The following is a 26,027-nucleotide window of genomic DNA, read 5'->3' on the forward strand; positions in this document are numbered from 1 at the left end:
TCTTGAGGTTTCTACCTGTCTTTCCCTCCCCACTAAAATTAAGCCTGGATTCCGGGAGCCTGCTTCCTTCCTAAAGGTAACCGTGTAAGTGGGACTATCCCCCGAGGGCAGAGGCAATCCCGATGGCGTTTGCAGACAGGCCATTACCTTTTCTGAAGGAAGCCCTCTCGTTCCATGATGCCCATGCTTTCTTCCCAAAGGCAGGTTTCCTGGTTATGATGAGTGGTTTTCTCAGTTCCTCCTGGGGAAGCCGCCTAGGCGTGGGGCAGGCTGAGCTGCAAGCTTGGGAAAGAGGTGGGTCTCTGGGAAAAGTCCCCAGCTAGCCCACTTGGGAACATCCCCCAGACAGCATCCAAGAGGAGCCTCTGTTGATCCTAGAACAGCCAGCAGGCTCTGAGGATGGGCGAGGCCCCTGAGGCTCATGGGATTATCTCCTAAAATCCCATGAACACAGGCCTCGCTCCGTCCACCAGTTTGACCAACTGACACACACGTCAAAGCTTATGAGCGCTGAGCCTAGGATTTCAAGATGAATTGGGGGGAATCAGGGCCCAGGAAGGCTTTGCCCATGAAACATCACAGTGGCAGCTGCTTCTTGCATGTGATGCGTGACCACGTCTGATTCTTGCCCACTTGGTCAGTGCGCTGGACATAGCTTACTTGTATCCGTGCAGAGACCGGTGGCCCCCCAGTGTCTCCCTCCCCGGCCTTCACCGGAAGTGGCCCTGGTCACTGCCTCCCCCAGCCCTTTTCATGGGCACATTGGCGTGTTTCCCATGACCTTGCTCTGTCCAAGGGCCCCACATCTTCTGGCACAGTCTCCAGGAAGGAGTTTCCCTCTTGTCACCTTTTAGTATTCCCAGTGGTTGCTTTTTGGTTCTTAAGACGAAGGACAGGCAATCAGGAGTCCCATGGGAGAAGTGGTCATGGCATCCCCGGGGCCAGAGGTAGGCTAGAGGGCGTGGCGGTGAGGCGCTAAGGATGTGACTCCTTGCCTCAGTTTCTTGAGACCCAAGACTCAAAGTGCCCGTCCTGGAGGCCCTCTGGCCATTCCCCCAGTTGACCCAGTGGAGACCTACCTGCTCTAACCCCTTGCCCTGGGGTGGGGGGTGTGATCTCCTGACCTTGAGCTTAAAAAGACCTTCATGCTGACCTCCTTCTGCATCACCACCTCCCCCGCCCCCTCGCCCCCATCCCAGCAGCCACTCCCAATCATGCGATTTGGTGGGTGGGTGTCCTATTTGAAAAGTTCTGCAAAGAAAAAACATCTATATGTTAGTTACTTCTTTTCAGTTCAAAGCACCCTCATTCTCAGGATATTCTTCTTTATGCCTAGCCTCAGTTTATCTTGCTGCAGTCAAAACCCATTTTGCTTTGCTCATCAACCAGTTGTGAGGTCCCATCTTTCTATTCCTTAGACCCTTGTCGTCTGTAGGCTCACCCTTCTCGAATAGACATTATCGGCTCCTGTTCCCAGGCTGTCTCTCTCACAGGACCCCAAAAAGGCTTTGAGTTCCCCTCTCCTCAGAGTTGGGTTATGATGTATGCAAGAAAACAGATGGATTTAAAGGTTACCTGAGTTTCTGGTGACTTAGGACCGCCTGGCCCTTGCTGGTGTTAGGTCCGCGGTGCCTTCCATGGTCCAGGAAGGCTGTGTCCCTTGGAGTTTCCGGGCCTTTGCATCTGATTTCCATTCAGCCCTCTTTCGTTCGTCTTGCTGCCAAGCCCCGTGTCGGGTGCCCGCTTGCCCAGCACTCCCTCGACACAAGGCCTCTGCTTTCCTAGCCGTGCCTGTGCCCAGCTTTCCGGCCATTCTGTGCACGCTGGGGTGGTCCCTTCATGCAGTAGGGGTCCCTGAGTCTTTTCTAATGTTCTTTGTTCTGTAGGCCTTATTGCTTCTCAGTCAGCACTTTATTCCAGACTCCCAGGTTTGAATTCCTGCATCTCCTAAGATCCTGGCAATTTGAACCGGAAAGCCTGAGCCTCGGGGATCCCAGGGCCTGCACTGGGGATTGTAGGCTCGGCATGAATTCTCCCCCCTCTTTACCTGAGCTGACCGTTTTGATCGTATGAGTCATCACATTAGTTACTTCCCAGTGTGCATGGTTGGCTTCAAACTCTGGTCCTTCTCCAAGGGCCCGGGGTTAGCCCTCAAGATCTCTCTTTGGGCTCGCTTGACCTGCGGGACCCAGCACGGGCTGGCGGAGGAGGAGGATGTGGACTCGAAGCCCCAGGGGCTGCCTTCCTGCCATGTAGAGCTGCAGGGCGGGAGCTCCGCTGCCCGGGGCTGACCGTGACCCCCACCCTCTTTCCTGTTGCCAGGCGGAGACAGCAGCCAATCGCATCTGCAAGGTGTTGGCCGTCAACCAGGAGAATGAGCAGCTCATGGAAGACTACGAGAAGCTGGCCAGCGATGTGGGTACCTCTCGAGCTCTCCCAGCCTGGCTCCAGCAAGGCTCTGCTACCCCACTCTGGGAGAAGAGGGAGCCCCCAGAACCTATACCTCCAAACCCATCCCTGGGGCACAGTCCGAGTCTGGGCATAGTCCTTGCTCCCAGCACAGCTGACCCAGGGCAGAGGTGGGCTGATCTCTAGGCTCCAGAAAGCCGGGTCGTAGGCTGTTTTTCTCACTGACAGACAGTGAGCCTGGGAAATTTTCACGTCTCTGGGTTGTGGGTTTTTCCACTTGTCAAGTGAGTGCTAAGCCAGGGGATCTCAGGGGGCTTTCTAGCCTGGTATACTGTTGTTCTGTGAGTTGCTTGGCCTAGAAAAACAGTATGCCTGGTTCTGGAAGGATATGAACTAGAGGTGGGTCAGTGCTGGCTCAGGCTAGCCGAGCAGCTGGGCCCACCCAGGGGACAGGAGGAGACAGGGCTGGGTTTGCTGTTGTGCCGTTGACTGTATTCGGGTTAAGGCTCCACTTGCTTCTCCCTTAAACGAATCCAGCCTTCTGAACAGCTCGGCCTGGCCTCTTGGTGGATCTGCCATCCGGCATAGTAAGAATGCAGATGCCCGGGCCTAGGCCCTGCTCTGCCATGCCAGCTTGGTCACCTTGGCAAGCCCCATAACCTCACGGTGCCTTGGTTTACCCCTCCGTAACCTGGGGCAGGGCCACAGCACACAGCCCCCACGGGACTCCAGTCCTCATTCCGATGAGTCAGTCTGGGGACACGCTGGCACCTTGCAGGTGCTCGTTCTATTTCCTGTCACCCGTTCCACTCCTTCTCCACTTTTCCCTCCGTCACCACCTCATCCAGGCCGTTCCCTGCCTGTGCTCCAGAAGCCAGCCTCTTCCTTTTTGAGTCAGAGACGCACATTCTAGAATTCTAGACAAGGGCCTCTGGAAACAGCTCTTACGGCTGTTACTTCCCGGGGACAGAGGAGGACACCGGGGCCCAGCCAGCTGGTGGAGCTGGACCCAGAGCGTGGGTTTCCTCCTGGGCAAGGCGACTTACCACCACGTCCACGGCTCTTCTCCCGCAGAGCAGGGCGGCTGAGTCAGCCCCTTCCCCTGGCAGAGAGGAGGCTGCATGAAGCCTGTGACTCTCAGAGGGGACCCGCTGGAGCCTGGCTCTACCGCCAGGGAGTGGTAGCTGGGATGGGACGCGCTATCCGGAGAGCCATCCCTCCCGCTGGCTCCCCCTGTGAGGGAAGGGGCCAGAAGGCCAGAGGAGGAAGGGAAGCAGCCCTCAGCGCCCCCTCCCGCCTCCTCACGCCTTCGGCGTCCCCACCCCCAGCTGCTGGAGTGGATCCGCCGCACCATCCCGTGGCTGGAGAACCGGGCGCCGGAGAACACCATGCACGCCATGCAGCAGAAGCTGGAGGACTTCCGGGATTACCGGCGGCTGCACAAGCCGCCCAAGGTGCAGGAGAAGTGCCAGCTGGAGATCAACTTCAACACGCTGCAGACCAAGCTGCGGCTCAGCAACCGGCCCGCCTTCATGCCCTCCGAGGGCCGGATGGTCTCGGTGAGTGGCCCTGGGCCCCGGCCCGGCCGCCTCCGGCCCTGAGCCGCTCCAGACTGCCACCCAGGCTCAAGCCCCCACTCTCCTGACCCGCCCAGGTCAGACCTGCGCTGCTGGCCCCCTAAATATCCACCAGGCCTCCCAGCACCAGCTCCCCCCACCTCAGGACACCGTCTCTGCCAACAAAGTGCCTCGTGATGTATTGAACCAAACGGGGCATGACTCAGTAGCGACTGGGATCATTTTTACTTTTTAAAAATTTTTATTTATTTATTTATTTTGAGAGAGAGAGAAAGGGAGACCATGTGAGCGTGAGTGCGAGAGGGGCAGAGAGAGAGAGGAGCGAAAGAATCATAGGCAGGCTCTACTCAGTGCAGAGCCGACGCAGGGCTCGAGCCCAAAACCGTGGGAGATCGTGACCTGAGCCAAAACCAAGAGTCAGATGTGCAACCCACTGAGCCACCCAGGTGCCCCTCTGTGAAATCTTTTTTAAGTGATTTTTATAAAATGTATTGCCTTCAACAAGTAATGAGTTGCGTTTTGCGGGGTTTTTTTGGTAGGATATTTCAAACATACAAATACGCAAAATATAGAAAATAGAAGTTACTCATAATCTTAACTATCCAGTATAACTTAAAACTGTTTTTTGAGGGGTGCCTGGGTGGCTCAGTCAGTTGAGCATCCAACTTCGGCTCAGGTCATGATCTCACGGTTCATGGGTTTGAGCCCTTTGTCTGGCTCTGTGCTGACAGCTCAGAGCCTGGAGCCTGCTTCGGATTCTGTGTCTCCCTCTCTCTCTGACCTTCCCCTGCTCACGCTGTCTCTCTCTCTCTCTCTCTCAAAAATAAATAAAAGTGGCTGTTTGGAAAAAGATTCTTTTAGTTTATAAGTGGGATTTTTTAAAAAATGTCTTACGTATTTATTTTGAGAGAGAAAGAGAAGGAGCGGAGGGAGAGGCGGAGAAAGAGAGGAGAGAGAATCCCAAGCAGGCCCTGAGTCATCAGCACGGAGCCCGACGCAGGGCTCAATCCCACAAACTCCGTGAGATCATGACCTGAGCTGAAGTCAGAAGTTGGACACTGGGGCGCCTGGGTGGCTCAGTCAGTTAGTTAAATGTCCAACTCTTGATTTCGGCTCAGGTCATGATCTCATGGCTCATGAGTTTGAGCCCTGCATCTTGTTCCGTGCTGACAGTGTGGAGCCTGTTTGGGATTCTCTTTCTCTCCCTCTCTCTGTCCCTCTTCCACTCTCTCTCTTTCTCACAAAATAAAATAAACTTGAAGAAGAAAAAGGAGTTGGGCACTTACATGACTGAGCACCCAGGCGTCCTATGTAAATATGATTTTTTTTTTAATTTTTTTAAAATTTTGTATTTATTTATGAGGGAGAGAGAGATACAGCGTGACCAGGGGAGGGTCAGAGAAAGAGGGAGACACAGAATCTGAAACGGGCTCCAGGCTCTGAGCTGTCAGCACAGAGCCCAACATGGGGCTCGAACCCACAAACCGCAAGATCATGACCTGAGCCGAAGTCAGACGCGTAACTGACTGAGCCACCCAGGCACCCTTAAATATGATTTTTAAGAGAATCCTAAAGCATATTTTATTTAATAAGCTGCTTTAAAAAAAAAAAAAGCTAAAGGGCACCTGGGTGCCTCAGTAGCTTAAGCACCTGAACTTTAGCTCAGGTCATGATCTCACTGTTCATGAGTTTGAGCCCCACCTCAGGCTTTATGCTGACAGCTCAGAGCCTGGATCCTGCTTCGGCCTCTTTTGTGTGTCTCTCTCTGCCCCTCCCCACTCGCATTCTCTCTCTCTCTCTCTCTCTCTCTCTCTCACAAAAATAAATAAAACATTAAGAAATATTTAAAAAAACAACTAAAGTTATATTGTGAATAGCTTACCAGGTTATTAAATTATCTTCATTTGTGTTATTTATGTTATTTCCCCTTCCTTCCTGCCCTTTCTCAGACTCGGGGAGAAATGTTATGAGCCAGAGAAACATACAAAAGAAAATTTAAAAATCCACCAAGATAGAGCTTTTGGCCTTCAAAATGAGAAATCATGAAGGGGCCTGGGCATAAGAGGCGGGAAGAGCAGGGAACGGCCAGGCCAGCAGACAGCACTGGAAAGCTGGCTGGACCCCGAGGAATCTGGAAGACAGGAAGTAGGCCCTTGAGGACAGGAAGTAGGCCCTTGAGGACAGGAAGTAGGCCCTTGCCATTGTGTATGCACTTTGGAAAACTGCAGTCTTTTTAGATTCCAGGCTGCTACCGCAGCTTTTAGGTGGCTAGAGCCTCGGCTGACCAGAGGGTGCGCTGCGTGAGTTAGAAGCACCCCACCCTGGGTGGATGTGGCCTATCCCCTGGGCCCCCAGGTGGCGTGCGGGCTGCGTTCAGCCCATATCTGCACAGCGGGTCCCCTTGTGCTAATTGTAGGGATGACCCTGTGGGTGGCTCCCAGTCTGAAGGGCTGTGGGTTGTGCTCAGCAGCTGTTACCGTCCTTAGGTGCTTGGCCAGCTCGCCCAGACCAGGGTCCCTGCAGGCCCCAGGCAACTGCCCAGAGCCCATGACCACATCCAGGGAGGCTGGGAGGCTCCCATGCCTGCTTGCTTCGTTCAGTTATTGTTCTTTTCCCCTGGCTGGCCCTACAGCCTCTGTGATTAGTCAGAATCCTGGGCCCCAGAGGGCCTTGGGCTCTTCCTCCATAGGGCTGCACACCCACAGCCCTATAGCTGGGTGGCCCACATGGACTCAGGCCTCACTCCCTGCCCAGGAGGCCTGGGACCCAGCAGCCCAGGTAACACCAGTAGACGGCTGGGGAGGTACAACTGAGATGGGAAGGGGGCTTCTAGAAGGCGTGGGGCAGCTGTGTGGGTCTCGGGGGCCAGCTGGGGCTAATGCCATGCCTCTCACCCCTACAGGACATCAACAATGCCTGGGGCTGCCTAGAGCAGGCAGAGAAGGGCTACGAGGAGTGGCTGTTGAATGAGATCCGGAGGCTGGAGCGGCTCGACCACCTGGCAGAGAAATTCCGGCAAAAGGCCTCCATCCACGAGGCCTGGACAGATGGTAAGGCCAGCCCAACCTCCTGCCTCCCTGAGGGTTCTGACCCTCATGCTCTGCTAACTAAACTGCCAGGCCACGACTCCTTTCTCTCCTGCTTTTTGTTTGTTTTGCTTTGTGTCTTACTGGTTCCTTGACATTAGACAAGTTCGTCAGCTTTTTGGTTGCCTCAGTTTCCTCATCTGTAAAGTGGGGATAATCAGAGTATAAACTTCATAGGTTTATGAGAATTTAATGGAATATTACATCCAAGGCATTGAGAAGAGTTCCCAGCATAGCACGATGCTGTGTATGTGTAGTTTGTTGATGGTGCTTGTCATCATGATGATTTCTTCTTCCCTAAGTCAGTTAGGTTGGGGTTCGAATCCCCACTCTACCACCCAGACACAGAGTACATTTGGACCAGTGACTTCTGTGACATGCAGATGATCCATGCGTGCTCTCCTGTGTTAGGTTCCTAGGGCCACACACCGGCTGGCTTAACACAACAGAAACGTGTTTTCTTACCGGTCACAAGGGGTGCTAAGTGGAAGTGTCAGCAGAATTGACGCCTTCTGGGGCCTCTGAGCAGGAGGCCGTCCATGCTGCTTCCTGGCGTCTGGTGGTTGCTGGCCATCCTTGGTGTCATTGGCCTAGTTCAGTGCCTGCCTCTGTCCCCACATGGCTGCTTCTGTGTCTCAGTGACGGAATTTCTCCTCTTGTGCTAATAAAGACACCAGTCATTGGATCTAGGGCCCTCCCTAATCTCGTATGACCTCATCTGAACTAATTACATCTACAAAAACGCTATTTTCTTCTCTTTTCTCTCTCTTTCTTTTTTTTTTTAGTATTTGTTTATTTTGGCGGGGGCATAGGAAGGAACAGAGAGAGGAAGAGGGAGAATTCCATGCAGGCTCCGCACTGTTAGCACAGAGCCAAATGTGGGGCTCAAACTCACAAACCCTGAGGTCATGACCTGAGCTGAAATCAAGAGTCAGACGCTTAACCAACTGAGCCACCCAGGCGCCCTGAGAGTCTATTTTCAAATAAGGTCAGATTCTGAGGCTCTGGGTTGACATGAGTTTTGGGGGACACTCTTCAACTCAGCATACCTCCTCGTAGGATCGTTGAAGGCATAAATATCACAAGTACGTTTTATGCTTTAGTGCCTGGCACGTAGAACGTGCTCAGTAAATGGTAGCCTTGGATATTTTTCCTCCACTGCCTTCTGGCTTCCAATTATAGTGACCTAGAGCCTTTGCCCTGTTAGCACAAGTGTGTCTCCATCCCTCCAACTCAGAGGCACTTACGGCCCAAGTATCTGGTGTCTGCTTGTGGGCAGCTGAAGTTGACTCCAAAGAAAGAGAATCATACCTGGAATAGTCTTTTCCTCTGGGCCAGGGCCAGAGAGGAATCCACAGTGCCCATCTCCTCGGGTCCTCCAGCCACTCCCGCTGGAGCCCCTGTGGCAGACCCTATTGGCCAGCAGAGCACAATGTCCCCTGACTCCCTCATCTGGCCCCATTATGCTCCTCCCTACTTAGGCTGGAGACGATTAGGGACAGCCGTACGCTGTGGCCACTCAGGAGCCACTCGGCTGGGTAGCAGATGGGAGTGTGCTTGACTCAGCCTGAGGAGGTTGGGTTTAGCTCCCTGTTGTAAGAACACTGGAATGTGAGGTTGCTGCCCCACCTCCGCTGCACATGCACCAAGTTCTTTATGCAGGTGTGGGTGGTGCAGAGTAGTGGGGACTGTACCGGTTCAGCCACGTGCTTCTACTGTGTCCTCTCCAGGGCCAAGGAACCGCTCACAGAAAGGTACAGAGCAGGGACCCCATCAGCTGGCCAGCCACTAGCAAGGACATGACAAGTGCTGGCTTGCTGGCAGTAGACATGGGCGGAGCCTCTGGGCAAAGCGGTCTGGTGACACACATCCACACCTAACAGTGTTCTCACCTGCTGACCTAGTTTTTGAGACTCTAAAGAATGAACCCTAAAGGTGGGGAAGTCATGTGTCTACAGTCGGTTCCCATGAGATCCTTTATAATAGCGCAAGCTGAGGGGCCTGAATGCTGCATGTTGGGGCGGTATTGGTCACAGCAGTGGTGGTTTGGCCACATGATGGAACGCTGGCCACCAGAGAGGACACATGGGAAAGCTGGAGTCGAAGCGGAGACTCTGACGGTGTGCTGCTGAATGTTTGAAAAGCAGGAAGTGTAATTTACATATACTCTCTGGTTTTACCACAGTATCCATATAAGGAAAGACTGAAAAGGAGTAGCTAAATAGGCTCATCTGTAATTTTTTCCCCCTAAATTTGTCATGTTATTATTTTGACTTAAAGAAAAAGAAAGTAGAGGGGTGCCTGGCTGGCTCAGTGGGAGGAGCCTGCGACTCTTGATCTCAGGGTCATGAGTTCGAGCCCCACAGTGGGGTGTAGAGATTACTTAAAAATGAAATCTTTTTAAAAAAAAGTAAAAAAGAAAGGAAAGTAGACAGAAGGAAAGAAGGGCCACATCAGGCACAGTCTCCAGCTTCATGGCCCAGCTTTCATTTGCTGAGCAGGGCTGAGTATCCCTGATGGATGCAGACGTGGAGGGTGGGTGTACAGGAAGGCCAGGGCAGCCCCAGGCTGGTACCAGGTGCTTCACGAGACCGCTGGCGGACATGTAGCGACAGCCCCAAGAGATTCATTTCTCATCCCATTTCCTCCTGGGAAACAGGGATCCAAGAATTGCAAGCCCTGCCCCACTCCTCAAGAGAGGGAGGTGCCCCTGACAGAGAAAGTTCTGGCCAGCGATGGATTATGTGCAGAGGGCACTGGACCTGCTGACAAACTGAGACTAATTAAGGGGAGGGGGTCCCTGCAAGGCTGCTGGGGGCCAGCAACAACAGCTGGAGAAACTCTTAATTTTTTTTTTTTATTTCTGAGACAGAGAGAGACAGAGAACGAGTGGGGGAGGGGCAGAGAGAGAGGGAGACACAGACTCTGAAGCAGGCTCCAGGCTCTGAGCTAGCTGTCAGCACTGAACCTGACCTGGGGCTCGAACCCACACACCGTGTGTCCATGACCTGAGCCGAAGTCGGTCGCTTAACCGACTGAGCCACCCAGGCGTCCCAGCTGGAGAAAGTCTAAAGATGAGGTATCCCTGAGGTGCCTGGTTATAGCAGGCATAGCCCGGCACAGCCTTTGTATGTAACATGTATCGTGTTCCATGGAAGGTAGTAACTCTCTCACCTGGCCCCTTGGGGATGTTCAGTTGCACATCTGCTTTCTCAAACTGCACATGATTGATAGCTTTCTGGTGGACATCTTCTGGGGATGTGCTCCTGGAAATGGGGCTCCTGGGCCCCGAGGGGTGGATGGTTGGGGCCAAGAAGATGGGGCCCCCAGCTCCTGGCTCCTGCTCAGCCTTGTGTCCCCTCTCTTTGAACCCAGGCAAAGAGGCTATGCTACGGCAGAAGGATTACGAGACCGCCACCCTCTCGGAGATCAAGGCCCTGCTCAAGAAGCACGAGGCCTTTGAGAGTGACCTCGCCGCCCACCAGGACCGCGTGGAGCAGATTGCTGCCATTGCGCAGGAGCTCAAGTATGCGAGGCTCAGCGAGGTCTGGGGCTTCAGGGGGAATGGGGTGTGGCTGTGACAAGTGAGGAGGGTGGGTACAGCTGGTGCCCCACTGAGAAGGGCATCAATACAGAAGACTTTGGGCATCGCCCAAGTGGAGAATGAGTCCATGGCCCTTCCTACGGTGCCTCTGGTCCTTACCTATGACTAGTGCACGGCCAGAGGATGACCACGTGCACCCTGAGCTCTCGTTGGGCCTCAGTGGATCCCTGCCATTGGGCATTGGGGTCAAGACTGGCATCACCTCCAGCTCAGGTGCAGTAGGGCCCTTAGAACTGGCCTTCATTTGTCTCCCAACGGTCCTCTGAAAGCCACAGAGTTGGGAATGGGGGGGGGGGGTGCACGTGGAAGGTCTTGATGAAGGGAGCGCACCCCCAGCCCCAGGGAGGAGAGAGCAGGCCACGGAGGTAACCTGGGTCACCTGACTCTTCCTGTCTCCTTCCTTCCAGTGAGCTGGACTATTACGACTCACCCAGTGTCAACGCCCGGTGCCAAAAGATCTGTGACCAGTGGGACAATCTGGGAGCCCTAACCCAGAAGCGGAGAGAAGCTCTGGAGGTGAGGGCCCCTCAGGGAGGTGGAGGCCGGCCTCTAGCAGCTCTGTGGGCCTCTTCTTGCTTTGTGAGGCCCTTTGCTTTGGGCCAAAAGGCTCCACTGCGTTGCCTGGACCTGCCCTGGCCCGACCACTGAAGGTTCACCCTGGCACTGGGTTGGGCTTTGCCTCAGTGGAGATGCCTCCTTTCTGGCCCTAACCATACCTCATCCTCATGGTTCAGTGCACTTCATAGCCCAACCCCAGCCGTTTGAGAACTTTCCTATTTACAAACCAGTCTGGGGGCCAGGCCGGGTGACTCCACTGTGGGATGGTCCATAGACCCCCATGTTAACAACGAGTGTCCCAGAGAAAGTCTGTTTTTCCCATCTGCCTTAGTCTGGTGCTTCCAGACCTGGACCGCTTGTGGCTGGCCAGGAAGCTCAGGGGTGGGGAGATGGGTGGGGGGAGCAGGGAGCGGTGATGCTGGATCTGACTCTACTGAAACCTTTCTCTCCACCCTCTCCCCTCAATTGCCATTCCTAGCGGACGGAGAAACTTCTGGAGACCATTGACCAGTTGTACTTGGAGTATGCCAAGCGGGCTGCTCCCTTCAACAACTGGATGGAGGGGGCCATGGAGGATCTGCAGGACACCTTCATTGTGCACACCATTGAGGAGATCCAGGTGTGCCACAGCCCCCTCACTCCCGGAAGTCGCCATGCCCCCCCCCCCCCGACACATGTGGAAACCTCATTCTTCAAACCTTACTCCTGCATGACTGCTCTGTAGGAAGAAGATGGAGGGATGGGGACAGAGTCCAAGGAGTTGATAGATTTAGAAGAACTGCATTTTATTTATTTTGACTAGGTAATCTGTGCAGGTGGTGTAAAATCGAAAAGATAAAAGGGATAGGCAATAAATTCTCCCTCCTACCTTTGTCCCCCAGCCCCACAGTCTGCGTAGGCAGGCAAAAGATATTTATTCATTAACATGTTCTTCCCCACACCCCTCTCGAACACAAAAAGTAGCTTTTATTGGATACTGTACTCTGAACCTTTATCTTTGACTTAATATTTTGGAGCTCATTGCGTTGTAATGAACCGCTTCCTCATTCTTCTATATGGCTGTAGAGTATTCGATTTAAGAGATTCTGCAAAGGAAGCCTGGGTGGGAGGAGGTCACCTGGGGAGCAGACTTGTCCCTGACCTGACTGTGGGACCACCCTCTAGGATGGTGGCTCCTGACTTCACCAGCCCTAGGCATGAAGCTGTTGCTTTAATGGCTCTGCCTTCACCCCTCCCTGTGGCCAGCCCTGCTCTCCTGGTTCTCAGCCGTGAGCAACCTAGGTTGATGTTCCGGGTCTCCCAGCTGGTGTGGGGCCAGGCCTTCAGTGGCCTTCCCACCCACCTCTACCCTGGGACCTGTTGGGCTTCCTTCATTCATCTTGCCCACACGAGGCACCGGTCGCTGTGTTTCTCTTGTATCCAGGGACTGACCACAGCCCATGAGCAGTTCAAGGCCACCCTCCCTGATGCCGACAAGGAACGCCTGGCCATCCTGGGTATCCACAACGAGGTGTCCAAGATTGTCCAGACCTACCACGTCAACATGGCAGGCACCAATCCCTACACAACCATCAGTCCTCAGGAGATCAATAGCAAGTGGGACCACGTGAGTCCAAGGGCTGGGTGCGACATGGTGGCCGAGCCATCGAAAGTTTTATAAGTGCAGGGATTTTGTCTTTTCTGTTGTTGCTTTTCATTGATTTTATTTTTTTATTTTTTCATTATTACATGGTGAGCACTTCTCTGTCAAGTTAATAATGAATGACTGAATTTCTGGAACAGGCCAACCTGTTCGCTCCTGCTCTGTTACTGACTGGCCCCTTCCCTTCATGGCGCCTCCATTCCCTCAGCTGAAGTATGGGGCAGGTGGCTGGCCCTTTCCCAAGGTCCCATGATTGTCCCCACCCCAGGTGCGGCAGTTGGTGCCGCGGAGGGACCAGGCCCTGACGGAGGAGCATGCCCGCCAGCAGCACAACGAGAGGCTACGCAAGCAGTTTGCAGCCCAGGCCAATGTCATCGGGCCCTGGATCCAGACCAAGATGGAGGTGAGTCCCATCGTTGGGGGGCAGGGGTAGGCGTTCGCACCTCTTCCCAGAACCGTCCCAGCCTGTCAGGCTTGCCTGGTCTCCTCCTTGGCAAGGCTCCTGGAGGAATGTGACTGGTCTGCTGCCCTACTGTGGGCATGGAGCCAGTCAGGGAAGGCCAGTGGGCTGGTCCCAATGTCTTGGGAGCGAAGACCCATACAGGGATGCTGCCCAAGAGCCACCTGAGAAAGTCCCACCGAGGGATGAGTGCCTGGGGAGCTGACTAGCTTACCCGTTGTCCTTTGGCTTATTTGGCTGACCAGGCCTCCCTTCCTCCTGAGCAGAGAGGAAGATCTTTCCAGAGAGAGAACCAAGACTCGGGCAAGCATGGAATGTTTTGCTGAATCGTTGGGCCGGATATCAGGGCTGTAGATCAGGGAAGGGGGTGCTGCTTGGGTTAGAGCATGGCGTCCCTCTGAGCTCCTTGAGGGCAAAGACCATGTCAAGGTCATGTTTGTGTCTCTCCTGTACCCCAGCCCTGCCTGCTTAGCACATTGTGCATAGTGGGTGTTCAGGAAATAATTTGCTGGGTCAAAATGAGTGCACAGAAAGGATTTTTACAAACGATGTTTGTTTACACGGATGAAGGACAGACAGAAAGGGGGATTGGCCTGGCCCATGGGGCAGGTGACACTGAGGCAGGCCGAGGCAGGCATAGCCACTGAGGAGGTAAGTCCGGTGCTTTGAGGCTGTGAGGAACCTGGCTCCCCAGGCACAGAGAGAGTCCCTGAGATGGGTGACAGTTGGGAACAAGGCTTGGGCAGGGAGTTTGAATGGCAAGCAGAGGAATGAGCATGTAGGTTAGCAGCTGACCTTGCAGCCCCTTGCTGAGGGTGAGAGCTACTCGAGAGGCAGTAGCGTTTGTCATACCCCTTTATGATGCCATTTCCATGCCAAAGTGCGTCCCTGCTGAATGTGTCTTGCTCTTGGCTTACTGATTACCACTGATGGGGTCCCTGGTGCTAGGGTAGGAACCAAGAATCATCTGAGAGACTGACCAATGACCTAGGTACCCCAGTCCTTACCCTAGGGGCACAGAGCGGGGTGGTCTGACCAGGGCTTCCTTCTGGGTGAGCAGGAGATTGGGCGGATCTCCATTGAGATGCACGGGACCCTGGAGGACCAGCTCAGCCACCTGCGGCAGTACGAGAAGAGCATCGTCAACTACAAGCCCAAGATCGACCAGCTGGAGGGCGACCACCAGCTCATCCAGGAGGCGCTCATCTTCGACAACAAGCACACCAACTACACCATGGAGGTGGGTGGCACTGACTCCGCTTCTCCAAGAAAGGAGTCCCGGATCCCATTCTGCTCCCTCCTCCCCTGGGCTGCGACAGGGAGCAGTTACCCACCTTCCAAGGAAGCTGGTCATACTAGGAAGACAGACTCTTTGCAGTGAGGGGATGCTCACGGCTCCTCACTCCTGCAGCTCGGGATCTTCAGTCCTCAGGGCCTTCTGAACTTCCCAGGGAGCTTATCGAGAATGCAGACTTCCAGGCTCCATCTCCAGAATTCGATTCTCAAGGTCCGGGGTAGGGCTGAGGAATCTAAGTTTTTACCAGCACCCTGGTGATCCGATGCAGGTGGTCTCCAAACACCGGCTTAAGCACCCACTGTCCAAGTGACAAATTGTTTGGGCCATGAAGGCACGGACGTGAGGTCACAGAGCAAGGATGTACAGGGAATTGACCGGGCCTTGTTTTTTAATCCCTCCCTCTGCCAAACTTACCCTCCTTCCTGACCTGACCCACGCTGTCAGTCTGGTCTCATCTGTCCCAGGCGGAGGCCACTGCCCTGCCTAAGCTTCCCTTTTCACCATCTGGGGCCTGTCCTAGTGTGTTGTCCTTATACTGGTGATGCCATCAATCTGGACAGAAGGCTGGATTTGATTGCTTGGGTCGTTTGGACAGTTGGGGAAGGCGTAGCCGGGAGCAGCCTGGGTCCAGGCCTGGGGACACTTTGCTAACAGGCCCCTCGTGCACTCCCAGCATATCCGCGTGGGCTGGGAGCAGCTTCTCACCACCATCGCCAGGACCATCAATGAGGTGGAGAACCAGATCCTGACCCGCGATGCCAAGGGCATCAGCCAGGAGCAGATGAACGAGTTCCGAGCCTCCTTCAACCACTTTGACCGGGTGAGAGCCCCCGCACTTAGAGCAGACCCCAGCCCCTGCCCCAGGGCCTTGGAGGGCACTGCCCAGGGGGTGGGCGGCCATGCCGGGCCAGTTTCTGGGCAGGAAGTGCTGTCGGCCTGTCCCGGTGTCCTGTGAATTTCCTTGCCTTTCTGGAGCAAGAGCTCATGGAGTGGGCGGAGAGCAGATCTTTGGCCCATGACGCTTGCTCTTCTGCCACGAGGGGTCAGCCCTTGGGAGCAAGGCCCACAGTCCCCTGGCTGTGGGGACTGTCGCTTGCATCTGCGTCCGGACAGAGGAGCAGAGACTTCCTCCCCACTGCACCGCCACCCCCCGCAGCCTTTGGGAGATGCTGTGGGGGAGTCAGTGATGTTAGTCTTGGGTTCTCATCCCAGCTCTGGGACAGGTTCTATGGGGGCTGCCCCTCCCAGTGCCCTGGGGCTCTGGGGCAGCCGGAGGGGTGGAAGCATGGGGCCAGGTGCTGCCCACCACCCCTGCCTGCCTCACTGTCCTCCAGCCTCATGGGTGGGGTGGGGGAGGCCCTCTTGGAAAGCCGGGGCTGGGCATTGGGGCTGGGGTGGGCTGGGCACCCCTGTGGCTCACCGTGCTCCCCTCTGGCCTGCTTCCCGGAGCAGGGCTGTGTGCGCCAGGGAGAGGGCACCCTCTGGACCTCGTCCGAGTGTCTAACCGTGTGCACTTTTATTTCCCCTCCTCCCCTGCCCCTTCCGCCCTCCACCCTCCCCATCCGCATGCCTCTGTCCCTGTGTCTCCCCACACACACCACCCTCCACCCGGGGCATGGCCCACCCCCCTCCCCTCACGGCCTCCACCTCCCTGGCACCGCATGGCTCGCTGCCTGGCACACGGCGGCCCCAGGATCACTCCGGCACGCTGGGTCCCGAGGAGTTCAAAGCCTGCCTCATCAGCTTGGGTTATGATATTGGCAACGACCCCCAGGTACTTGCCTCTGCATGGAGCACGCTCAGGGGTGGCATCCGGGGCGAGAAATAACGCGTCTCTCCTTTTTCTTTTCTCTCTCTGTCTGGATCTCCCTGTCCTCCCTTTCCTGTGGGCCTCGGGGCTCGTCCTCTGCTGCTGTCCCTGCCTGGCCCACGTTGGGCTGCTTTTCCTACTGCTCCGACCTCTGCCCTCTGCCCTTGGTTGTCTTTCGTGGGAACCTCCTCGGGGCCCACCCTCCTCTCTCCTCGTCGCTCTCCATCCTGTGGACGGACTTTTGCATCTCCGTGTTCTTTCTCCTCCCCGTGGACGTGTCTCTTCCTGTGTTCCTTTTCCCCTCCTAACCTCCCAACCGTACACCTCGACCTCCCCTCTGGCCACCTGTGCCCTGTCTTCCTGGCCCCGGGCCGGCCCTTCCTCCTCCTGCCTCTGACCCTCCTGTGTCTTGGCGCCACTGGCCCACAGAAGAAGACAGGCATGATGGACACGGATGATTTCCGCGCCTGCCTTATCTCCATGGGTTACAACATGGTAATGTAAACCCCATCCTCTGTTCTGACGAGGGCCAGCCAGCTGGCCAGGGAGGCCGAGTCCTGGCCAGGGCAGGCTGGAGGCCCCAGGCTAGGGGCTGCTCTCCCCAGAGGGCGCCTCACGATTGCCCTGAAGTCTGGGCCCGGCCTCGTGGCCTGTGCGTGTCCCAGAGGCCTGGCCTTCTTGCCTCTGTCTCCGCGCTGGCGGATCTTTTGGTACTTACTGTGGAGATGGGCTTTTTCACTCCCATGGTGGATGGCAGGGTTGACCCCAAGGCTAGCAGGAAGGACTGGTAGTTTGGCCTTTCTAGGGCGGGGTTGGCTCCACTTGGTCTTTTCGTAGAACACAGAGATTTCTGCCTCTGCCCTGGGGGCAGCTCTAGCCACTCCGGCCCCCTCTCCCCCACCTGCTGCCCTTGGCCTTCACAGCCTTCTCAGTTGTCTGCCCTCGTGCAGGCCTTCTGAGCAGAGTGGGGGCCTTAGCTGGGCAGCCAGGCAGCTCCTGGGCCATGATGCAGGGCTCAGCGTGTGGGCTGCCCAGGGCAAAGCAAGGGCGCAGGCTGTCTGTGCAGTGAGCCCGGGAGTAAATCCCACCTCTGCCATCATCTGCTTGGGGACCGGGCTGAGGTGAGGGGAACCCTGAGGACTGTCGTCGGGGTTAAATGAAGGAACTTCCATGAATGCAGGGCTCTGCGTCCTGACGCACAGAAAGTACGGTGTGGTGGGGAGAGCACATCCAAGTGTGCTCTTGGATGGTGTGAACCATCCAAGTTCAAATCCTAACTCTACTCTTTTGCTGGCTGTGTGACCTTGAGCAAATCACCAAGCCTGTGTGGGCCTCAGACTTCTTCTGTGGAAACCTGATGGAAATTATGAATACCTGCGTCCTCTGGTTGCAGTGGGCATTAAGTGAGATGAAATCGGTATGGTGGCTAGAATAGCTCCTGGCACACAGAGTATGCTCTGTGGCGTTCGCCACTGCGGCTGTTACCAGCGTTATCAGCATTTGTAACACCAGGAGACTGTAGAGGGGGGGAAGCCTGAACTGGGTCTCCACTCCCGGATGTTGTATCCCTGTCATGCCCTCGGGACCGCCCAGGGTAGGCCAGAGGGCCGCTGTGCCCCCCTCTGACAGCTTCAGGCTGAGCCCCCCAGGGCTTCCGGACCAAATGAAAGGTTTCCAACAGGCTGTGGCAGAGAGGCTGACAGGCCTGGGGTTGGCTCTTCTCTCCAGGGAGAGGCAGAATTTGCCCGCATCATGAGCATTGTGGACCCCAACCGCCTGGGGGTAGTGACGTTCCAGGCCTTCATCGACTTTATGTCTCGGGAGACGGCCGACACAGACACGGCAGACCAAGTCATGGCCTCCTTCAAGATCCTGGCTGGCGACAAGGTGGGTCTGCTATGGCGTGGGCCCCGTGCAGGGTGCTCTATGATGTGGAGGGGACGCTGCTTGCGCCCCGTGTCCCCTTCCTCTAGCTGGGCCTCACACTGCTGTCTACCTCTCCCCGTTTCTGTAATGCCCAGGTATCCGCTGAAGTGTTAGGACACAGTATTAGTTTAAAGGGGTCTCCTGCCAGGGCGTGGGACTCCTTCACACTTGGGATGGAGTGATGGATGAGTGGTGGAGGTGGGTAGAGTGGGGTATGTGATAGTGATGTAGTGTCACCCTTACATCATTCTGAGCACGGGCGTGGGAGGTTGCCGGGGAGCAGGAGAGAAGCATGCCCCTCATTCTTCTACCTTGAGCCGCAATCAGTTTTGGTTTGCAAATTTCCCAAGTTCCGTGTAATGCCCTGTCTGGCGATGGAAAAGTGGGAGCACCAGGGGAAACTAGCAAAGAGGGGGGAGGTCTAGAGACCAGATTTTCATTCCGTAAAATTCACAGGATAACCCTTAATGCCATCCTTTTTTTTTTTTTCCAGACCAAAAAGATTCATTATAAAAAATGAAAGCCAGTAGGGACTATAGTTTCAGAAATGCCTCAATCTATAAGGGAAAAAAGATTGAAACAATAGAGGTTCCTAAAGGTCTGGTTTAAGTTTAAGGATACCCTAGTCACACCTAGAGCTGGAATGACCCTGAGAAGCCACCTTGTTGAAGTGACTCTGGGTCTTCAGGCCCAATCAGGGCCTGGTCTCCTGACTTCTGGAGTGACCTGAGGTCAACCCTACACTCCTTAAAACTGGTTCTTAGGGGACTCGCAAGAAGTAAGGCATGGGGCGAGGGGCCCGCCTTGTGGGTCAGATCCAGGAGTGAGCTGCTTTGGAACCTAAAGCTTCTAAGGAGGCCTGTCAAGCAGACACCTGGACCGGGAGCCTAGCGAGGTGGGCAGGCCCACACCCTGCAAACAGATAGCTGTCTGCAGCCAGATGTCAAACTTGATGCTCGCTGTATTTGCTGAAATGACATGACCTCCACAGAGCCCAGCTCGAGTGGGTGTGGGGTCCCCAGTGTTCCACCAGAGTCCGTGCTGGTGTTGATCCCGCCCATGGTTCCTGCAGACTATAGAGGGTGCATGAAATTATGGGTGCAGATGCCACTTTGATTTAGCTTGGAAGCAGGCCAAAGTAGGTATTGAAATGGCAAACAGGAGATTTTAAATGCCTGTGTGTTTTGTGTATGCGTAAGAAACGTGTGTGTGTATGCATGGCATACATATGGGTGTGTGCGCAGGCGCACGTCTGCGTATTCAGGGGCCGGGGGCGGGGCCGGGGGCGGGGCCGGGGGCGGGGCCGGGGGCGGGGCCGGGGGCGGGGAGCCTGGCACTACCTGCCGCCCTGAATGAGGGTCCCGGCCGCCCCGCCTGCTCTCTCTGCAGAACTACATCACGGTGGACGAGCTGCGCCGAGAGCTGCCGCCGGATCAGGCGGAGTACTGCATCGCCCGGATGGCCCCCTACACCGGCCCCGACGCCGTGCCCGGTGCTCTGGACTACATGTCCTTCTCCACGGCGCTGTACGGCGAGAGCGACCTCTAACCCGCCCGCCCCGGCCAGCGCCCTCGCCCTGCCCGCTGTGCGCCGCACCCCCCCCCCCCGCTGCCCCCCTGCCCCCTCCCGCCCGGGTTTGGTCTCCTCGCTCAGCCTCGAACCGGGCGAGCCGGGACCCACGTGGCATCGAGGCTCCCCGCCCGCAAAGTGACAGTTTACAAAATTATTTTCTGCAAAAAAGAAAAAAAGAGTTACGTTAAAAAAAGTATTAAAAAAAAACCAAAAAACCACATATTTTATTATAGAAAAAGTATTTTTTTCTCCACCAGACTTCAATGGAAAAGAGGAAAAATTAACTGTTTGCACCGAAATGTTTTGTTTTGTTGTGACATAGGAAAATAACCAAGCACAATGTTATATTCCATACTTTTTATCGATTTTTTTTCTCTCTGTATCATCTGCTGTATTCATTTCTCCAATCTCATGTCCACCTTGATGTGGGAGTGGGGGGGGGGGTAGGGGATCTCGTCAGAAGGCACATTGGTGCATGTGTGTTTGCTAGCTCACTTGTCCATGAAAATATTTTATGATATTAAAGAAAATCTTTTGAAATGGCTGTTTTTTAAGGAAGAGAATTTCTGTGGCTTGTCTTCTCATTTTTAAGTCCAGAGGTGTGGTTAGCCTCTTTATCAGCACACACTTTTTTTCCCGTTTAAATTTAATATTGCCAATTGGAAATAGAACAAGACTGAAGAGTACGGACAACTTTGATGTTGTTTGTCACACACCATATTAAAGCGACAGCGTTCCATGGCAGCTTTTTGCTTGCTCCTTGCTTACTGCTTTCCAGAAGTGGGGGGAGGGGTCAAGGATGATGTGGGGCACCTGTACGCAACTTTAATATGTTTGTGACCTTGGCACTGTCAATCCAAGAGTTGGACACTTTCCCGACTGAGCCACCCAGGGCGCCCCTCTTTATCTTAAAAAGGAAAAGGTAGTTTCCTCAGAAGGCTCCTATGAATTGAGAATAAGGTCACGGATGTGTAAGGAAGGGACTCTTTAATGATAAGTCTTACCTTTGTTTTCTACAGCATCAAACAGCTCTGTGACATCTATGTGCCCCCTGTCCTCGTGTTTTTTGCTACGAGGGAACGCTCTGAACTCTCTTGGTAGGAGCCCTCCCACCCCTTGCTATTCAAAATGTCCTGCAGACAACAGCTGTCCAGCGTCACCTGGGAGCTCAGGCCCCACCCCGAATTTCAGAATCAGAATCTGTATTTTTTTTTTTAATTTTTTTTTGAAAGAGAAACAGAACACAAGCAAGGGAAGGGGCAGAGGGAGAGGGAGACACAGAATCTGAAGCAGGCTCCAGGCTCTGAGCTGTCAGCACAGATGGTGATGTGGGGCTCGAACCCATGAACCGTGAGATCATGACCTGAGCCAAAGTTGGCCGCTTAACCGACTGAGCCACCCACGCACCCGCTGAATCTGAATTTTAACAAGATCCCTAGGGCATCTGTGTGCACTGCTCTAGCTTTTGTTTTTTCTCCTTGCCTGTCTCTCCTCCCTGAGGCTGTCTTTTCAAGTTCAGGGAGTGAACATGATCAATGATCGTACTGGTAGTAGCAGTGCAGTAGACTGCCGTCTCCCAAACGGGCAAACTGCACCACAGTTCCCTGATCTATTAGGTGGGAATAATAGTGCTATTGGGAAGCCAACACGGTAACACATAGAGCTCCAAGAATGTTAGAACATTCTGGAATACTGCCCAGGGAACGAGGCAAGAAGGCTGTACAGAAGGAAGGATGTGGGGTAGATGTTGGCATTTGCTTTGGGAAACGTTCCTGTAGGTTTTACCACGGGCTGGTAAAAAGTCTGGTAAATGCTAGGTGTCAGTCTTTGGGTGTAGCTGCATGAGGAGAGCTGGTACACAGCCAGAGCCTGGTCTCGGAGGGTTGCAGTCCTTTGAGAGACGCAATTCACAAGGTGCCTTCTTTTAGCTTTTTATACACAAGTCTAATCAAGGGCACAGTAGGATAGGAGTTGAGGAGAAGGGGAAATTGTTCAAACCAGAAAGTTTCCTATACCCGGGGGGCAAGCACTTTACCGTGCCTCAATTTCCAGAGGTACGATCAATCAGCCTTTTCACTGCTCACTTTAAAAAAGAATTTGTGTAAGAGTCATTTCAACAAAAGTATGCTTACTGAGTCATTCCACATCCTTTAGAGAAATGCCCTTATTTGATTTTTTCAATGTTCAAGCGTGCTTGCGTGTATGCAAATAACTATAGTTACTTTAAATGTTCTATCTGTTCAAGAGGTAAAAATTTAAAAACCTATTTCTTAAGCTTTTTAGGTCACCGCACTTTCTTAAGCTTTTTAGGTCTTACTGTATTGACAACATAATGTTTTCTGTAGAAATAAAAACTCCTGCTTGTCCTAATTATTCATCCATTTTAAGTTAACCACCCTCAAACAACCCCATTTAAATCTCCCCAAATAATGAAGCTCCTTTACATATTTTAAACACAGTTACAAATTTTAATAATTCTTTCCAGGACATCAGAATGCCCAACCAAGGCAAGTTCAAGTCGAAGCAGCAAAGCAGTTGAAATATTATAAATGTAAATCAAGTTCTCTGGAGCAGTGCAAAGCCATTTACTAACACTTCTCTTACACCTCCAAAATTAAAATCATGCATCTAATTTCAATTACACATACCAGATGAAAAGCCCAAAGCAGATATATGCTGGGTTCTCTTATGTGTTCAAACTCCTTAAATTAATCCTCATGTTGTCATGGGTATAAAACTGCTTAACTTTCCCCCACCCCCACCCCACCCCCCTCACCCACCGCCCCACCCAGAATCTTAATACTGAGAGTCTGACTTACTTCATCCATTTACTTATTTCTACATAGGTGATTTCAAGTCCCTCTATTGCTCATTGCTGAGTTTTTGGGTCACAGGTTCAGAATTGTGACATATATCACATGGAGATTCCAAACCAGGACACAAGATGAAGCGATCACCCACTTCTAGATTTCATCCAAAGCACTGGTGAACTCATGTCCTTAACTGTAATAGTCGAGCGTTGTTTGCTGTGTCACCAGGATCCCCGAGCCCCTGCCCCTCACCTGGTGCATCTTTTGCAACCCATTGCCTCACCTACTGGTCATCACTTATATTTCACTCTTTGCCAATTCTCATTGTCAACGATTCCAGCTTACTTTAAATATTTGGGTAGGTGGAATTTTCTACCCTGATGCAGGTGGTAATTGATTGTTCCCGCATCATTGGGATGAACTCCTTGAATCTCTTTCTTGCCTACATACAGCATGCATTTCTCTTGTATTTTTGTCTGCCTCTGTCCATACATTTGGAGGGACTTTGTTGACAGCCTGATGAAAGCCAGTCTCCAAAAATAGCTCCCCTCTCTCTGGTCTGTCAAGCGTTTGGTTAAGATCCTATGACCATTCCAAGTCCCAGACCTGTCTCAGGAATCTGCCGTGTCCTCCATCCCTGGACCGACTCAAAACTGTCCCCTGGACACAAGACCAATGCCCAAAGGGTACAGTCAGTACGGTGAGTGAGTTACCAGAACTGAGAACAGTTAGGATTTCCTTGGGTTGTAAGGGGATCAGAGGCTTCGGCAGTTCCTTGGCCTGTACCAGGTAGGCTGCTGAGTATGGAGGATGTCCAAGGGTGGCATGTGTGGTGGGGTTGGGGGAGGGCTCTGATCCATCCCATTTAAACCCAGCCCAAGACTAGGGTCTGCCTTCTTGTCACCGAGGGAAGAAATACAACCACTTTTGACATCCATGCCTTTCAAAAGAGACGTGTGGGCTCAGGTGTGCCCTGCTACTCCCCAGCCAGGTAAATAACCTCGCCAAATGGTGTCAATGATGCCACTTTCCTTTTGTGCCTGGCACACAGTAGGCATTTAACAGGTGACAGTAAATATTAATATAGTTTTTTTTTTAATGAGCTGTGCTTTGTTACAATATTTTAAATATTCTTGGGGCAAAAGGTCTGATTCTAGAAAAATACCATTAAGGGGAGTCCTCTTCCGGTCTTTGAGCTCTGTAGCAGGCTCAATAATAGTCCCCACGAGACGTTCCCATCCTAATCCCTGGAACCTATGATTATGTTACTTTATGTGGCAGATGGGATGTTGCAGATGTAATTAAGGATCTTGGGGAGAATGTTCTGGATTATCTGAGTGGTCCTTCATCAAGAGGTAGGGATGGTGGAGGTAAGGGTTGGAGTGCTGTGGAGTCATAAGCTGAGGAATGTGAACAGTAGTAGAAGCTGGAACAGGCAAGGAAACGGCTCCCCTAGAGCCTCCAGAAGAAATGCGGCCTTACTGACTGCCTTTGTGTTTCTGATCTCCAGAACTATGGGCGTACCTTGATTCGTGGCACCTCACGGATACTGTGTTTGGCACAGGTTGAAATTTTTTTTTTTTTTTTTTGCCTTCTAATAGGCTGTTTATTTTATTTATTTATTTTTTTACAAATAGTTTATTGTCAAATTAGTTTCCACATAACACTCAGTGCTCATCCCCACAAGTGCCCTCCTCCATGCCCATCCCCCCTCCCCCCCCACATCCATCAGTCCTCAGTTTTTGTCAGCATTCAAGAGTCTCTCATGGTTTGCCTCTCTCCCTTTCCCCCACCATTTCCGCCCTTCTTCTCCCCCTTGTTCCTCCGTCAAGTTCCTCCTAATCCTCCTATACGTGCAAACATATGGTATTTGTCCTTCTCTGCCTGACTTATTTCGCTCAGCATAACACCCTCAAGGTCCATCCATGTTGCTACACATGGCCAGATTTCATTGTTTCTCATGGCCATGTAGTATTCCATGGTATAGATAAACCACATCTTCTTGATCCATTCATCTGTTGATGGACACTTAGGCTCTTTCCATGTTTTAGCTATTGTGGAGAGTGGCACAGGTTGAAATTTTTTGGCAGCCCGGAGTCAAGCAAGCCCATCGGCACCCTTTTTCCAACGGCATTTGCTAACTTTGTGTCTGTGTGTCAATAAAGTATTTTAATTTTTTAAAATATTTTTAAATTTATTTCTGAGAGAGAAAGACAGTGTGAGCAGGGAAGGGTCAGAGTGGGAGGGAGACGGAGAATCTGAAACAGGCTCCAGGCTCTGAGCTGTCAGCACAGAGCCCGACGCAGAGCTCGAACCCACAAACCATGAGATCATGACCTGAGCCTAAGTCAGACGCTTAACCCACTGAGCCACCCAGGCGCCCCAGGTATTTTAAAATTAAGGCACACGCGTCGTTTTTTTTTAGACATAATGCTATTGCACACGTGATAGGCTGCAGTGTGGTGTAAACATGACCTTTATATGCAGTGGAGAACCAAAAAATGCATTTGGTTTGCTTGATTGTGATATTTGCCTAATGAAGCGTTGGTCTAGAACCAAACCTGCAGTATAGGTTGGATGCCCATATAAGATAATAAATTCATGTTGTTCGAAGCACTCTGGTTGTGGTAGTTTGTTACGGCAGCAGTAAGAGACTAATCCATGCTCATCATCCACGCCTTGTGGAAGCCTATGTGCCTCCCTGACGTCCGTGGCCCATGTTACAGCCTTGAGGCTCTCGAGAAACTACTCCTGCTTCAAAGGCTTGAGGTTGTGATGTTGGCCCTGGGGAGGCTGTTGGATCGCAGCCCCTCGCTATGTCCACAGAGGAGGGAGGTAGAAGCTACAAAACCCTGAAAGTCTAAAAGGGCCAGAATGGCAGGACCTACAGGAAGCGGGTGGGCTGGTTAGCGCCCGGGGCTCAGGGACTGAGGGCTGCCAGCAGGACACAGTCTAAGACATTGACTCATGTGAGAAAATTAGGAGCTGAAGTTTCATTTCATTTTCATTCTCTGAGGATCACAATTAACAAAAATGTCCCCTTGTCCATCCAGAATTTTCTGGGGAGCCCCCCAGGCTCTACTCACTGCAAACTTCTTTTTAGCTCTAAATTTAGAGCCAGTGTTGAAAGCAGCATTTCAGGAAGAGAGGGAGGTGCCATTCTCCTTACAAGGTAAAAGAGGACGGGTGGCTCAGAGATGTCCAAGGAAGGTTAAATGCGGCCTCGGGGACAAGCCGATTGTGCGATGAAGGACAAGAATGTCCGTGGAATGTTAG

The 26,027-nt window shown here is 53.0% G+C and overlaps 1 protein-coding gene and 1 long non-coding RNA gene across 4 annotated transcripts in view; one reads left to right on the plus strand and one right to left on the minus strand.

Annotated features, from left to right (window-relative positions):
* ACTN1 (actinin alpha 1) overlaps positions 1–20,148 on the plus strand; it is a 96,241-nt gene extending 76,093 nt beyond the window's left edge. The window contains exons 9-22 of one of the 3 annotated variants that reach the window (XM_039240707.1): positions 2,323–2,415; positions 3,738–3,968; positions 6,889–7,036; positions 10,448–10,598; positions 11,084–11,192; positions 11,713–11,853; positions 12,658–12,840; positions 13,145–13,279; positions 14,397–14,576; positions 15,307–15,453; positions 16,327–16,407; positions 16,873–16,938; positions 18,172–18,330; positions 19,759–20,148. In XM_039240707.1, the coding sequence (XP_039096638.1) occupies positions 2,323–2,415; positions 3,738–3,968; positions 6,889–7,036; positions 10,448–10,598; positions 11,084–11,192; positions 11,713–11,853; positions 12,658–12,840; positions 13,145–13,279; positions 14,397–14,576; positions 15,307–15,453; positions 16,327–16,407; positions 16,873–16,938; positions 18,172–18,330; positions 19,759–19,917 (1,983 nt within the window). In that variant the 3' untranslated portion in view covers positions 19,918–20,148. The remainder of the gene's footprint in view (positions 1–2,322; positions 2,416–3,737; positions 3,969–6,888; positions 7,037–10,447; positions 10,599–11,083; positions 11,193–11,712; positions 11,854–12,657; positions 12,841–13,144; positions 13,280–14,396; positions 14,577–15,306; positions 15,454–16,326; positions 16,408–16,872; positions 16,939–18,171; positions 18,331–19,758) is intronic. The other 2 variants (XM_039240708.1, XM_039240709.1) reach the window with 2 other exon arrangements.
* Positions 20,149–25,209: 5,061 nt separating this feature from the next.
* Positions 25,210–26,000, minus strand: LOC120237439. The gene is made up of 2 exons (XR_005529955.1): positions 25,838–26,000; positions 25,210–25,603 (listed from the first exon to the last, which is right to left on the minus strand). It is a non-coding gene; the product is annotated as an uncharacterized LOC120237439 (long non-coding RNA).
* Positions 26,001–26,027: the final 27 nt, after the last annotated feature.

This window comes from Hyaena hyaena, unplaced genomic scaffold (genome assembly GCF_003009895.1).
Source record: "Hyaena hyaena isolate Hyena2069 unplaced genomic scaffold, ASM300989v1 scaffold_179, whole genome shotgun sequence".
NCBI classification, from domain to species: Eukaryota; Metazoa; Chordata; class Mammalia; order Carnivora; family Hyaenidae; genus Hyaena; species Hyaena hyaena.